Source organism: Gopherus flavomarginatus, chromosome 25 (assembly GCF_025201925.1).
Source record: "Gopherus flavomarginatus isolate rGopFla2 chromosome 25, rGopFla2.mat.asm, whole genome shotgun sequence".
NCBI lineage: Eukaryota > Metazoa > Chordata > Testudines > Testudinidae > Gopherus > Gopherus flavomarginatus.
Genome location: NC_066641.1, coordinates 12399586 through 12412045, shown reverse-complemented (window position 1 = coordinate 12412045; position 12460 = coordinate 12399586). Strand labels below are relative to the sequence as shown.

The 12460-nt window shown below is 56.9% G+C and overlaps 1 protein-coding gene across 2 annotated transcripts in view; it reads right to left on the bottom strand.

Annotated features, from left to right (window-relative positions):
* Window positions 1-10379, bottom strand: part of GRB7 (growth factor receptor bound protein 7) — a 47970-nt gene extending 37591 nt beyond the window's left edge. Inside the window, exons 1-2 of one of the 2 annotated variants that reach the window (XM_050935382.1) lie at window positions 10318-10379; window positions 3204-3294 (exon numbers count right to left, since the gene is read on the bottom strand). In XM_050935382.1, the coding sequence (XP_050791339.1) occupies window positions 3204-3276 (73 nt within the window). In that variant the 5' untranslated portion in view covers window positions 3277-3294; window positions 10318-10379. Of the gene's footprint in view, window positions 1-3203; window positions 3295-3863; window positions 3933-10317 lie in introns of those variants that run through there. The other variant, XM_050935380.1, reaches the window with a different exon arrangement.
* Window positions 10380-12460: the final 2081 nt, after the last annotated feature.

Genomic DNA, 12460 nt, shown 5'->3' with positions numbered 1-12460 from the left:
CTAACCCTCTCTGGGCGATCTGCCAGCACACACAGCCTCAAGCAAGCAATCTCTTGGCTCTCTGTGCCAACGCCCTGCTGGGGAGAAGCGTAGCCTGGAAAGCAGTGCTTAGGCGAGACCCGTGTTCTAACGGCAGCAGCTGGCAGTACTTTCCTCCTTCGGCAGGAGAGTGGAGCCTCTCATCTAGAGGGTAATAGTTGACTCTTCTGTGGCAGGATCTCTAAGCACTTTACAAGCATTATTCAGCCTTCTGCTGGGAAAGAGGAGAGGGTCATGCTGCTCATTATTTTACGGATAGGGAAACTGAGGCACAGATATGTTTGCATAGCACCTGGCCCATTATTGGGGTTCCTAGCTGCCACCTCAATTCAAATAATTAATAATAAGGGACCTAGCACAGAGAACTGGCAATAGAACCCAGGTGTCCTATTTCCCAGGCCAGGTGACTTGGCCACAAAGAAGCTGTAGCTAAGTCAGAAATCCTAGAAGTCCTGGACTCGCTGTCCCCTGCTGTGATGCGCTAGGAACCGCTCTCTTTCCAGAGCTAGCTAGGAATAGAGCCCAGAATCTGGAGGCTCAGTGCTGGCCCTTAACCACAAACCACCATCCCTTCTTCCGAGAAACAGTCAGCCCTACATCTGGCCAGTTTGGGACCCTCCCAGCTCCGGCCGTTCTGCCCAGCCCAGTGACTGCACCCGGAGCACCAGTCTTACCTCAGCATCTGCCCCCTTCCCCATGACACAAGCCACAGAGATCAGCTAAAACCAGCCCGTGCGGGCGTGTTCCGCCCCCTCCTACTCCACCCTCATCGTCAGTGGGGGATGAGGCTGCTCCACCAGCCTGAGAAATGGCTTGCTGAGAAGACGCAGGGCGGGAAGGAATTGGTCAATCAGCCTGACCAGCCAGTGCTGCCTGCCAGGTGCTGACTCAGCATCCCAGGCTTGGCCCTCGGACGTACTGATGCTGGTTATAGCCCTAGGCTGGGAGTCTGGAAACCTAGGTTCAATTCCTAGTTCTGTTCCAGATGCCCTGTGAGACCTTGGGCTAGTCACGTCCTTGCTCAATGCCTCAGCTCCCCACCCCCATTTAAAGGAGGATAATGATCTTCTTGCTTAGTCAGCTCTTTGGGGGAAGGGACTGTCCCATGTAGATGCAGCACACAGCAGTCTCTAAGCACTAGTGTAATACTCCCAGAACTCAAGCAGACCCTCTGCTCAATAAATCGGCTGCAATCCAGCATCTGCTGCAGCTTCCTCCTCCCCTGAGGGTGTTGGGGCTCCCACCAGGAGGAGAAGGGAACAAGCCTTGTAAATTCCCCATCCCTCATTCATGCTGCCTCTCCCATTCATCCAGGCTGCTCTTGGCCTGCTGCCCTGATGATCCCAAAGAGCTCTGCACATGTTAACCCCCTGCGCCTGTCACTGGGAGTGGAGTCAGGACATTGATCCCCCTTTCACAGGTGGGGAAACTGAGGCAGAAGGGACTTGTCCCACATCACAGAGTTGGGAATAGAACCCAGGAGTCCTGGCTCTCCATCCTGAGCTGAGATTAGAACTCAAGACATCCCAGCTCCACACTCACTCCACTGGGTCTCCTGTGTAGCCACATTGGTGTGCTCCTTTAACACCCTTGGGAGGAGGCTGGGGCTGTGGAGCAAGAGGTTCTGGGTTCTGCCTCTAACCATTGCCCTGCTGGTCTGCATGGCAATGGCGGGCAGTGCAGTGATGGCTGTGAAGCCATCTGTGGCCCGGGGTTAGTGTCAGACTTGATTCCTGTCTATAAACAGCCTCCTCTGGCTTTTACCGACGTCTTGCAATCACACAGACTTCCCGCCGGGTGGCACCGGACTCGACAAAGGCTTGTGCCCAGCATGGGGGCTGGATTAGATCAAACTGGGCGTTTGAAAGCAGGGTCCCTAGCCATGGGACCATCAGCTGGGCTGCTTCTCCAGGGAGTACGATGGGGTGACCAACGTCCCCGTCCATCCCCTGTCGCTGCAGCCTTGGTGTGGCGTGCGCCAGGTTCGACGGAGTTTAATCTGATCACTGAAAGCAGCCTTCCCAGATACATGCACACAGCTCTGCTGATGCCCCTCAGTCCTACCCCATATTTCCCTGCATTGATCTTCCAGCCCTAGGCTCTGCCAATATCCCTCCGTCTGTTCTGACCTCCAGCTTCCCCTATATACCCAGCTCTGCCAAGGTACCTCGCCCCGATCCGTTTGTCCTCATGTCCTGTCCCGCGCTGCCGCTCCATGCGACAGTGCGCGGTTGAACAGCTGTCTTGTCGCCACCCAGCCCACAGGCAGGCCAAGCAATTCCCGTGGGTGCAAAGGGCTTTGGGACCCACGGGGACAGAAGAGACCGAAGCTGTCGAAATGTGAGCGATGAGAGATTGTGGCTGTTGGCGTCAGAACAGTAAGATGGTGACGATGAGCACACTTCGGAGCCTTAGAAATCAATTGCTTGAGTGGATGGGTGTGAACGGGGCGGAGAGACGGATATTTCTCTAGGTAGCTCTGTCCCTCTAGCTGTGGGTTATCACTAGGCCTGTAGGCACCTTTTCACGTTCTCGGAGTTTCGGACCCCGATGCCGCCCCCAACCAGCAGCCCTCCGAGGACGGCCTCTGCGACAGCGCTGCTTGAAACGCTCCTGAGCCATCTCTTAGCAACAGTCCCCCACGGGTGGGACAGACTCGCCTGGCCAGGCTGTGGGATTGCAGTGCCCAGGGCCAGGAGCGGGGCTGGCCGGCGGGGGTGGCAGGGAGCAGCGTCCGGTGCTCTCCAGGGAGAACACAGCGCTTGTGGGGGGGCTGGGGCTCGAGCCCAGGGCAGGGAGCCAGGATACCTGGGTTCTATCCCCAGCCCTATTTCCCCATGCATGGGGCAGGGGAGGTGACGGTGAGCCGCCACGCAGTGGGGTTGTGAGGCCCCTTGGGATCCTGTTTCGCAGGAGGGTCGTTCGGCTCCTGTGGGTTTGTCACTGGCAGGGAGGCCAAGCCACATGCAGGGCTGGATTTATGCCCTAGGTGCCATCTTCAGTGCCCCCTCTCCCCCCCACAAACGCCTATAGCTGACCTTTGTGTTTTCCATAAAAAAATGAAACTTTTAACCCACTTTTCACTTTTAGGTGTCCCGAGGCACGTGCCTCCTGTGCCTAGCTGGAAATCCGGCCCTGGCCACGTGCGGTGGGGCGTTCCCTACCTTTCCCCTGCCTCTGAGCGGTGAGGCGGAGCGATCTTCCTCGGATCCAGGCCCGAATCCTGCGCCCCGACATCCCCAGCTCCACATTCTCCTGTGGGAGAGGACAGGAAGGGTCCCTCAGCCCCAGCACACGCAGCCGCACCCAGGGGGCTGGGAGAACACCGGGCACCCAGAGGGAGAGCCACCAAGTGCGAACAGCGGTGCAAAAAGCTCCCCCAACCCCCATGAGCCCAGAGCTTCTGGGGCCCATGCAGCCCTCAGCTTCACTACCAGTGAGGGGAGTGGTTAGTGCCGACGACGGGGGAGCGCCATGGGAACTGAGTGGAGGCCCCCCTCTGCCTGTCTAGATTCTTATACTGCACCCATCACCATGGTGTCTGGGCATTGCTCTTAGATCGTCACTGCATCCCACCAGGCCCTGCCGGTGAAAGGCTCTTCTCTCCCCCCCACCACCATGGTGTTGGCTATGGCATTGTATGTGACACCCCCTTTTCCCTCCCTGGTGCCAATCGCCTATAAACAGCAGTGACCCTGAAATCAGTGCCAGGACCCCCAAGAGTGGGCCTGAGGGACCCACTGACCAGCCCCCCACAAAGAGAATTAGCAGTAAAGTGAGAGACTAGAATCCCCCATCCGTTGGGGGCAATGAGCCCACCCTACCTCGCCCATGGAGCCCACTTCCTAGCGCTCCCCTTCCGCGTCCTCTTGTCCTCTCCTAGCAGTTATGACCATTTCTGTTCCAAACCACCAGCCCCAGCTGGGAGCCTTATCTGGGCTCTTGCTTTGCTGTAATTTCCCAGCTACAGCTCGCTGCTGCTGCTGGCTTTGTGCAGAAAGGGAAAGAGAGACTGAAGAAAAGTGATCCTGTGCACTGCATCTGCACAGCAACCCCCCCCCCCAAGCTCTTGATGTGCCCCCTGCATTTTCTGCTGTGAGCTGGGGCACATGCCTTTCTAGACCCCCAGTGAGGACACGTGTTTTAACCGCCAACAAATATCTTTAATCAGAGAATCTCATTGTGCTTATTGACTGTGAATTAATCCAGCCTCAAAGACTGCCCATCCTTCGAGGCTGAGATCAGTATCTTAACTTTGTAGTGGGGGAAACTGAGGCACAGCGCGCTGAAGTGACTTGCGTCTGGCCACAAAGTGATAGTGGCAGACCTGGGAACAGCAGAAATTCTGCCAGCCAAACCTGTGACCCTCCACCTCACCTGGCAACACTCCCTCACATAGCTGGGAATAGATCCTAGGAGTCCTGGTTCCTAATCACCTGCTCTCACTAGATTAAACTCCATCCTGAACGCAGGCCCCCAGCCAGAGCCAAAAGGAGCAGTAAAGTTGGCCTATAATAAATTCCATTTTAAGCAATGAGTTTATTTAACTCTGTGAGGTATTTTTGGGAAGCTAATAAGATTCTAGCTAATCCTGCAAAATCTTACGTTTGTTCCCTGCTGGGGACCAGATTGTTAACATTTGTATAGTGCCTTTCACTGCAAAAGATCCAGTCTGCAGCACAGGTTGTATACAGAACAACTGAGGATGCAGCCACCTCTGGGGAGGTGGGATGAAAACTAAAAGTAGCGATGGGGAGAGACTAGCTTGGCGAAGAATGCAGGAGCAAACCCCTCTGATTAGGGAAAGCACCAGGAGCGTCCATGGAGGAGGAGCTGGATTTTCTTTCTTTCTTTTTTTTTTTTTTAACTCAGCCAGCTGGCTTTAGTAGGCAGCTGATAAAAGGCACTGGGACGGCTGTGGGGTCCATAACGTGGTCTCTTCAGCTGTGGGTCTCAGGTTGGTTTCACTGTCGTGCATTCTCCTTGTATGTTAACCCTGCAGCCATCAGGTGGGGAGAGATTGGTTCCATTCCTGGCCCCATCACTGACTTTCTGATGTAGATCTCGGGAAAATCTCTTCCCCTACCCCTTTGTGCCTCAGTTTCCCAATTTGTAAACTGGGGCTGAAGATATTTACCTGCCTGCCTAGCAAGGGACTGTGGTCGTTAATTGTCTGTGAGTGCCAGCCCTGGCTTTTATAGTGGCCAATTCGCACAGACTTGTAGGGATAGGAACTCGGGGTTAATGACCCAATGATTTGTGACTAGCTGTTCCCAGGCTAGGGTCCCTGTCTGAACATCCCACCCACCCTACAAGTGTCACCTCATCTCTATTTCCCTGTGGGCTTGAAGCCCCATGGCAGATGTCTGACACTGTCAGGAAAGTCCACCAGAGGGTACTGTAGAGCAGCATATGGTTCTCTGCTCCCCAAGGAGACAGCTGCCTCCACTCCCAGCTCAGCAGAGCAAGAGGCCAAACAGGGCCTGAACCCAGGTGTCCTACCTAAGGGCCCAGGGTGCTGGCTAGAAGGCCGCTAGGAGCTTGTCTGTGCAGGCAGCAGAGCTTTCTTGGGGGCCAGTCTCAGACTGGAACGAACTCCCGTGGGAGCCAAGAGCCATCCCAGATCTCCCCGCCTTCGGCTCCCGGTGCAGGGGGCACTTCTGTGAGCTGCACTCGCTGATCTCTGCACAGAGCAGCATGGTTGTTCCCTGCCCAAACAAGCCACGTTAGGCCCAAGACAACCCCAGGCAGCGGGGGAGAGAGAAGGAACCACATGGGACAGATGTTAGCCGTGTCGCTTTGTGCACAGGGGGAGGGTGCTCAGGTACCGGTGATGGGGGCAGGATAAGACCCTGACTAGATTAGCCAGCCTGCTGCTAAGGGAGAAGAGGGGTGTATATGTTCCTTCAGAGGGGGGCTGAAAGTCCCTGAGAATCAGGATTGGGGAGATGGAGTTAAAGGTTCCTCGGTGGTCAGCATGACATGAGCTAGGGCAGGGCTTGGCTCAGTTCCCAGATGGGCCCGCGTCCGCATCCCAGTCCTTGTCACCTGCCTCCTGGAGAGTCTCAGTAGGGAGGTCAAGGTTCAAATGAGCCCAGAGCAAGGCCTGGAGGAAGTTCTGTGGATAATTAAGCCCTCCTAGTCTCCAGGGAGCCTTTAGTTTCACCAGGGCTAACTTAATATTTGGGAAGAGGAATTTCAGAGCGAGGGTTGCCACTTGGAGCAGGGCTTTTGCATGGAGTTAATTTGCAGACCAGGGTTCAGTTAATTCAGTACCCCGGCTCCAACAGGGCCCAACATCAGGTATGAGAACGCCCCCAGTGGTCACTTATGGAATAACCCCCATCAGTTAGAAGCTGTCTTGCACCCTGAAGCCAGCAGGTTTATTTCCCATTCAAAGTTTCCTCCTGGTTATTTTTACTCCTTTCTGTTCTCATGCTGGATGTTCTTGTTCTCTATGTAAATGCCCAGTCCCTTTTGAAAATCCTGCTAAGCTCATTGATATCATGTGGCAGAGAGTCCCACTGGCTAACCATTCTTCATCTGAAAAAAGTATTTCCTTTAATCAGTTTTAAATTTCCGCCTTCTAATTTCACTGACTGTCCAATTACCCCAACCAAACATCACATGCTCTAAAAAGCAGTGCCATGAGCATCCAAGCGGCGCTGGCATCCAGGCGGGATTCAAACAGGCTGAAATGAGAGGAAATCTATCACTCTCTCCCTGTCCCAAAGTCCTGCCCAAGGAGAAGAGACCTGGCTGGACCAGTAGATGGGGGAACAATCAGGACTGAGGCTGGATTGGAGCAGTGATGATGAATGAGGATGTTTCCTACAATCCCCAGACGCGGGCAGGAGTCACCCCAAATTGATCAGAGTGGGCTTCCTCCACCGCTCCAGTCCTCCTCACCCAAGGGCCCCAGTGGTTTGGATTCACAGGAGCTGCCATTTTACTCTCCCAAGCTCCCCCAAGATTCTCAGGCGAATGGTCCCGCTGGAAAAGCAGCAGTGAGATCGGGGTTCCTTTGGAAGCTAGTGCCTGCCAGCCTGCTCTGTCCAGCAGGAAGAGTCAGTCCTGGCATCCCGAGGAAAGAAAAAGCCGTTTATAGCTGTACAATTACAGCGCTGGCTTGGCTGCTGCCGCCTCCCATCCCCGCGCAGCACAGAGGCTGAGCTTATGTTTCCAGGAACAGAAAACTACTTTCCAGGAACGTTCAGGATAGCAGCATTTCCAGGCGCCTTCGCAAGCCCGGCCACCCTGGGGAAAAACCCAACAGGACACAGCAGCATGCAGCACCAATCCCCCGGGGGCTGGGAGCAGCCATGGGCCAGGCATGGCGAGCAGGGGCTGCTGTGCATCAGACCCATTCTGCATGCCAGGCTGTTCTTTCTCCTGCCTTCCGTGCCCCACCTCACTCTCGCTAAGGCCCTAGTATCACCTGAGAGCCGGGGCCACATGGGCTTCTTAGTCCGAGTCCGTTGGCTCAGAGAGCAGCCATGTTCGGCCAGCTTTGCATTGTGTTGGCCCCCGTCACACCCAGAAGCAGGGGCTCTGGCCCGGCTCTAGCCCACAAGGGGTTTGTCCACACTGGAAAAAGAGAGGTGTTCTTAACACCGGTTAAAATAGCAGAGCAGACGCTGTAAGCTCAAGTTAGCCGCTCAGGTTAAAGCCCGGACGGCAGCCTGGGGTTGAACAAGCTGCTAACCCCGATTCAAAGCTGCAGTGCTGCATCCTCTCTGCTGCTTTAACCTGAGGTAAAAACCCCTCTGTTTCTGCAGTGTAGATGCATCCTCCGCCTGGGTCCGGTGGCAGCAATCTCGCAGTCCCCCTGGTCATCAGCAATCCGGCAGGACCATGCAGGGACTAGGGAGAACTGAGGCTTGGCAATGTGGGGCCTGCCGCCGGCTTTGGCCCTCATGGTCAGTGTGCCTTGTGGGAATGGGCTCTGGGCTGCTCTCTGTACCGGACCTAGGGTGGCTGCTCCTTTTGATGCCCGGAGGGGAGGACGCAGGGCCATCAGAGACCATGGACAAGGGCACAGGGTGAGGAGGACGGCAGCAGCCTGATGCCGCAGCGGAGCGAGCTGGCAGCGAGGGGCGATGCCATAGGTGGGCACAGAGCAGGAGAGAGAAAGGGAACCTGGGTTACCGGCTTCGGCTCAGCGGCTGATCTGCTGCACTGGGCAGAGCTGGCTGCTGCAGGTCCCCCGGAGCTCTGAGAAGGTCAGTAAATCAGCAGCACAATGTGCCGTTACCACTGGCCCTGCCAGGCGGAGGGCAGGCCTGGCCAGAGCTTCTCCAGGATGTCTGCACTCCACAGGCCCCCTGTGCAGGCCTGACCCCTCTGGGCCCTGTGCAGACCCACTCCCATGCATCCCTGGGTCCCAGCTCCTGCAGCCTGGGGCCCCAGGTTCCTGGGCCAAACGAAAGCAGGCCACAGCGCTCCCGCTAGCAGCCAGGACAACCCTATGCCTAGCCGTTCCCCTCAGCACCGTGCAAGCCTGTTGCCCCTCCTCCATGCACACTGAACCGTGTACACACACATGCGAGTTCTCCCCCAGAGTGAGGGACTCCAGACGTCTGTCCAAAGCCGCATCTGTGCAAGACCAATGCACCACTGGGCGAGACGGCCAGAAGCGACAATCCTGGAGGGGCCAGACAGTGGATCCATGGCAGGCGGCAGAGGGAGAGGTGAGGAGGAGAGGATGTAGAGAGGCTGGAAGGAGGCCATGGGGCTGAGAGCATGGCTGACGCTATGCCTGGGACACCTGCCTCTGAATTCTGGGAGCTCATGAAGGAGCCGCCTCTTGTGATGGGAGGTGGGGCTAAAGTCAAGGGCGCTGGAGGAGCAGGGAGCCAGAGAAGGTTTGAGATTTGGTTCTGAGGTGGGGATTGTTACTATGCTGGATCTGGGCTTGCATCCTTATGTGCCAGCACCGCCGGTGGCTGCTAACTAGTCTCCACAGGCACCTGCTGAGGCTGCTTAGCCAGTGCCTTGCAGTGGAGATCCTGCTCCCGCTGGACTCCATGGAGAAGGGAGTGCTACTGATGACACCAGGAGCTGGCTGGGGCTGTGAGAGCCCTGCCGATGTGGCGCTGGAACTGCTGTGGTGTGGGCAGGAGTGTGCACACAGTGCACACATGCACTTTGTCTGTGGCCCCATTGAGCTACAAAGAACTTTAGAGCTACTGTCCTGAATTCAGGGACACACGGGGCCCGTGAATCCCCACATCCCTCTATTGTACAGGTGGAGAAACTGAGGCACGGAGAAGAGACGTGATTTGCCCAACACAGGTGTCCGAGGTGGGATTAGAACTCCTGGCTCCCAGCCCAGGGCTCAGCCCACACCTCTGCACCTACACGTGCCAGTTGCTGTGTGGGTGCAGAAGCATGTACACAAGTGTGTACATATTTGCATGCATACACGCATGCACACACATTAGTGCAGGCGTGCACCTCCACACAGACACATGCATCCGTGCACACACCCAAGCACACATATTTGTGCATGCACGCACAGCCATGTGCACATGCAAAAGATTTACACGCTGACACTGGCAGGGCTGGGTCCCCAGGCCAGCTGGCAGCAGGTCCAGAAGCTTCCAAGGCTGTCCCTTGCACTGCCCCTGTGGTGCTGCGAGTGTTGAGGAGCAGGTGGAACCCTGTGCTGCGGAGAGGACATGGCCCCTTGGGGAGGGAGCGGTTACCTTGCGGTGGGAGGTCAGGCTGAGTGTCCTATTCTGCTCAGGGTGCGCCTGCGCCTTCCCTGGAGGGCTCCGCTTGCCGAGGCAGGCGCAGCAGAAGACCACCCCCACGGCCTTCTTCCAGGGGAGCAGCCTGCTGTCTTGCATAACCTGATTCATCTCTCCCTGAGCGGATGCTCTTCTGTGGCTTCCACCCGACGCCTTCCCAAGGTCCCCCCACCCCGTTGCTGCAGCTCTTGGGCTAAATCCCAGTGCCCTCCACGTGGCTTTCACAGGCTGCCTCCCCACTCCTTTCCTCTTCCCCTCTTTAATTGGCAAACGGCCCCATTAACAAGGGCGGGCTCCAGGAGCCCAAGCTTTACTGCCATCCACCCAGCTCCAGCCCCAGTTCCGAAATGACTCAGCTGGCGGCCGAGCGGGCAGCTCCCTTCCAGCCCTGCACACACGCAGCCGCAGCGAGGGCCCCGTACACTTCACACTCGTGTGATGACAGGGCTGGATGTTTCAAATAGTGACAAGACCAGCGCTGAGCCAGGACCTCCCCCGGCCCCGGCTCGCCGGCCTCTGCACCTACCTGCCCCTGGGCTCCCTTCCTTCTCCCTTCGCAACCAGAATAAAGGAGACGCCAGTTGTTCCGTTGCACGCTGGAATTCCCGTGTGCTGACGTGTGGAGCAGCACTTACCCCCGGATCCGCAGACTCCACCTGGTGCCAAGCCGTGTCATGAGCTATTTCTGTCCGCTGGCGGGTGAAGGGAGGCAGGACGTAAGCTCTCAGGGGGTATTCCTTACTGGCAGGAAACCCTGGACTCTGCCACAGGCTGGAAGTGGCACACTGAAGACCAGTGGGGGCAGGGAGGCACCTTGATCTGCCCCAAGACACCATAGAGCACCCTGCTGCTTGCATGCGGGGCTACCAATCAGCGTCAGCCTGGTTTTTTCAGCACCCTGGACCCAAGGGCCTCCTGGCACCTTCAGCCTGCTGCCAAACATATTGGCCACCAGCGCTGCCTCCCTGCCTTCTACAGAGCGCTGCGGCAAGGAGAGGGTTAATGGCATCACCACTCTCCTCTGGGACCTCACCCTGCCCTGCGTGGGGCTTTCATTTATAACAAGGGCAGCTGCACTCCAGTGGGGTGGCCCCCTCCAGCCATTGTGCTGACACGGGGTGCGGGGGAGCTGGGGTGAGCTCGGGGGGTGCTCACTGGTTTGTACCTTGGCTTTGCAGGACACTGATCCTGGCTCAGGACAGACCCAGGGACCAGCGGATCAAGGTCTCATGTAGGGTTAACCTAAACCCTGGAGATCATGGTGGGCCAGCAGCATAGCTCATTCCCTTCACTCTCAGGGAGGGGCAAGGCCTCCCTTGACACCTCCCATCCCTCCACCGGCTCAAGTGAGGTGTAAAATCTGGGGCCTGGGCCTGGGGAAGGCTGGGGTACAGAAGTAAGAGTAGCAACCGAATATGGGGGCTCCTGCCGTGTACAGGGGTTAGGGTTTTGTTCAATGGCTTTCAGTTGCTGCACCATACAAATTGTTCCAACCCCGTCCCTGACAAGCTCTGCTGCCCCCCGGTGCGAAACGCCAAGGCCACTGATGTGCTGTTTTCTCTCCTCTGTCTTTATAATCTCAGAGCTGGATCTGCAACTCCAGGTGCCACCACAGATTTACCAACCTGCAGGGCGAGAGAGGGGTGGATTCTCCATCCCATGGCTCTTCCAATTCCACACTGGCTGCCTTTCTGGAAGATGTTTAGCCAAATGACTGGGCTCAGTTTAGGGGTAACTAGGTGAGATTCTCTGGCCTCTCTTATGCAGGGGTCAGATGAGATGATCAAAAGGTCTCTTCTGGCTTTCAGATCTATGCACCTATGGACGGTGTCACCATCTCCGCACCGTGTATAATGGACAGGGGTGGTTCCAGGCACCAGCAATTCAAGCACATGCCTGGGGCGGCAAGCTGCGGGGGGCGCTTTTCCGGTCGCCGCTAGGGCGGCAGGCAGGGTCCTTCTGCAGCTTGCCTACGGAGGGTCCGCTGGTCCCGCGGCTTCGGCGAACCTCCCGCAGGTGTGCCTGTGGGAGGTCCGCCGAAGCCGCGGGACCAGCGGACCCTCCGTGCTTGGGGTGGCAAAATGTCTAGAGCCGCCCCTGATAACGGACCATCTGCCCAGAGCAGGGTATCTTCAGCCTGTTGTAACTGATCACAACTCCACCTACTCCAGAGGCAAACAACAGGCCAGCTGAGGCAGCCCGTGGCTTGAAGAATCCGCCCCTGGCTGCTGGTTTTAAAAATTTAGCTGGATTCCTCCTTACCTTCCGCCTTTTGCACGGTGCACAATTGCTACTTCAGGCAGCTTCGTCCCAGACCCAGCAGAACCTACGTTTAGTGCAAAATAAATCTGGCCTCGATGCTGCCTTGCTGTGGAGATTTCACGTACCCACAGAACAGGAGGCATTAGGGAGAGAGAGGTGAGTGTGATGGGGATCCCCGGGGTGCAGCCTGGGACCATGGGACCTCTATGCCCCCTTAACTCTCCAGCCTGGGCTGTCCTTCACAATGCTTTGCTAGTGACCAGCAGCAAAACCTTCCAGGAGCCCGGATCACTCAGCACAGCCGCAGGTGGAGACCCAACACCCTGCTAGATTGCGTGAATGCGCCCAGAGCCACTCATGAAACACACGGAGAAAGGCACCAGCCACATCCCCCCAGCTCCCAGCCT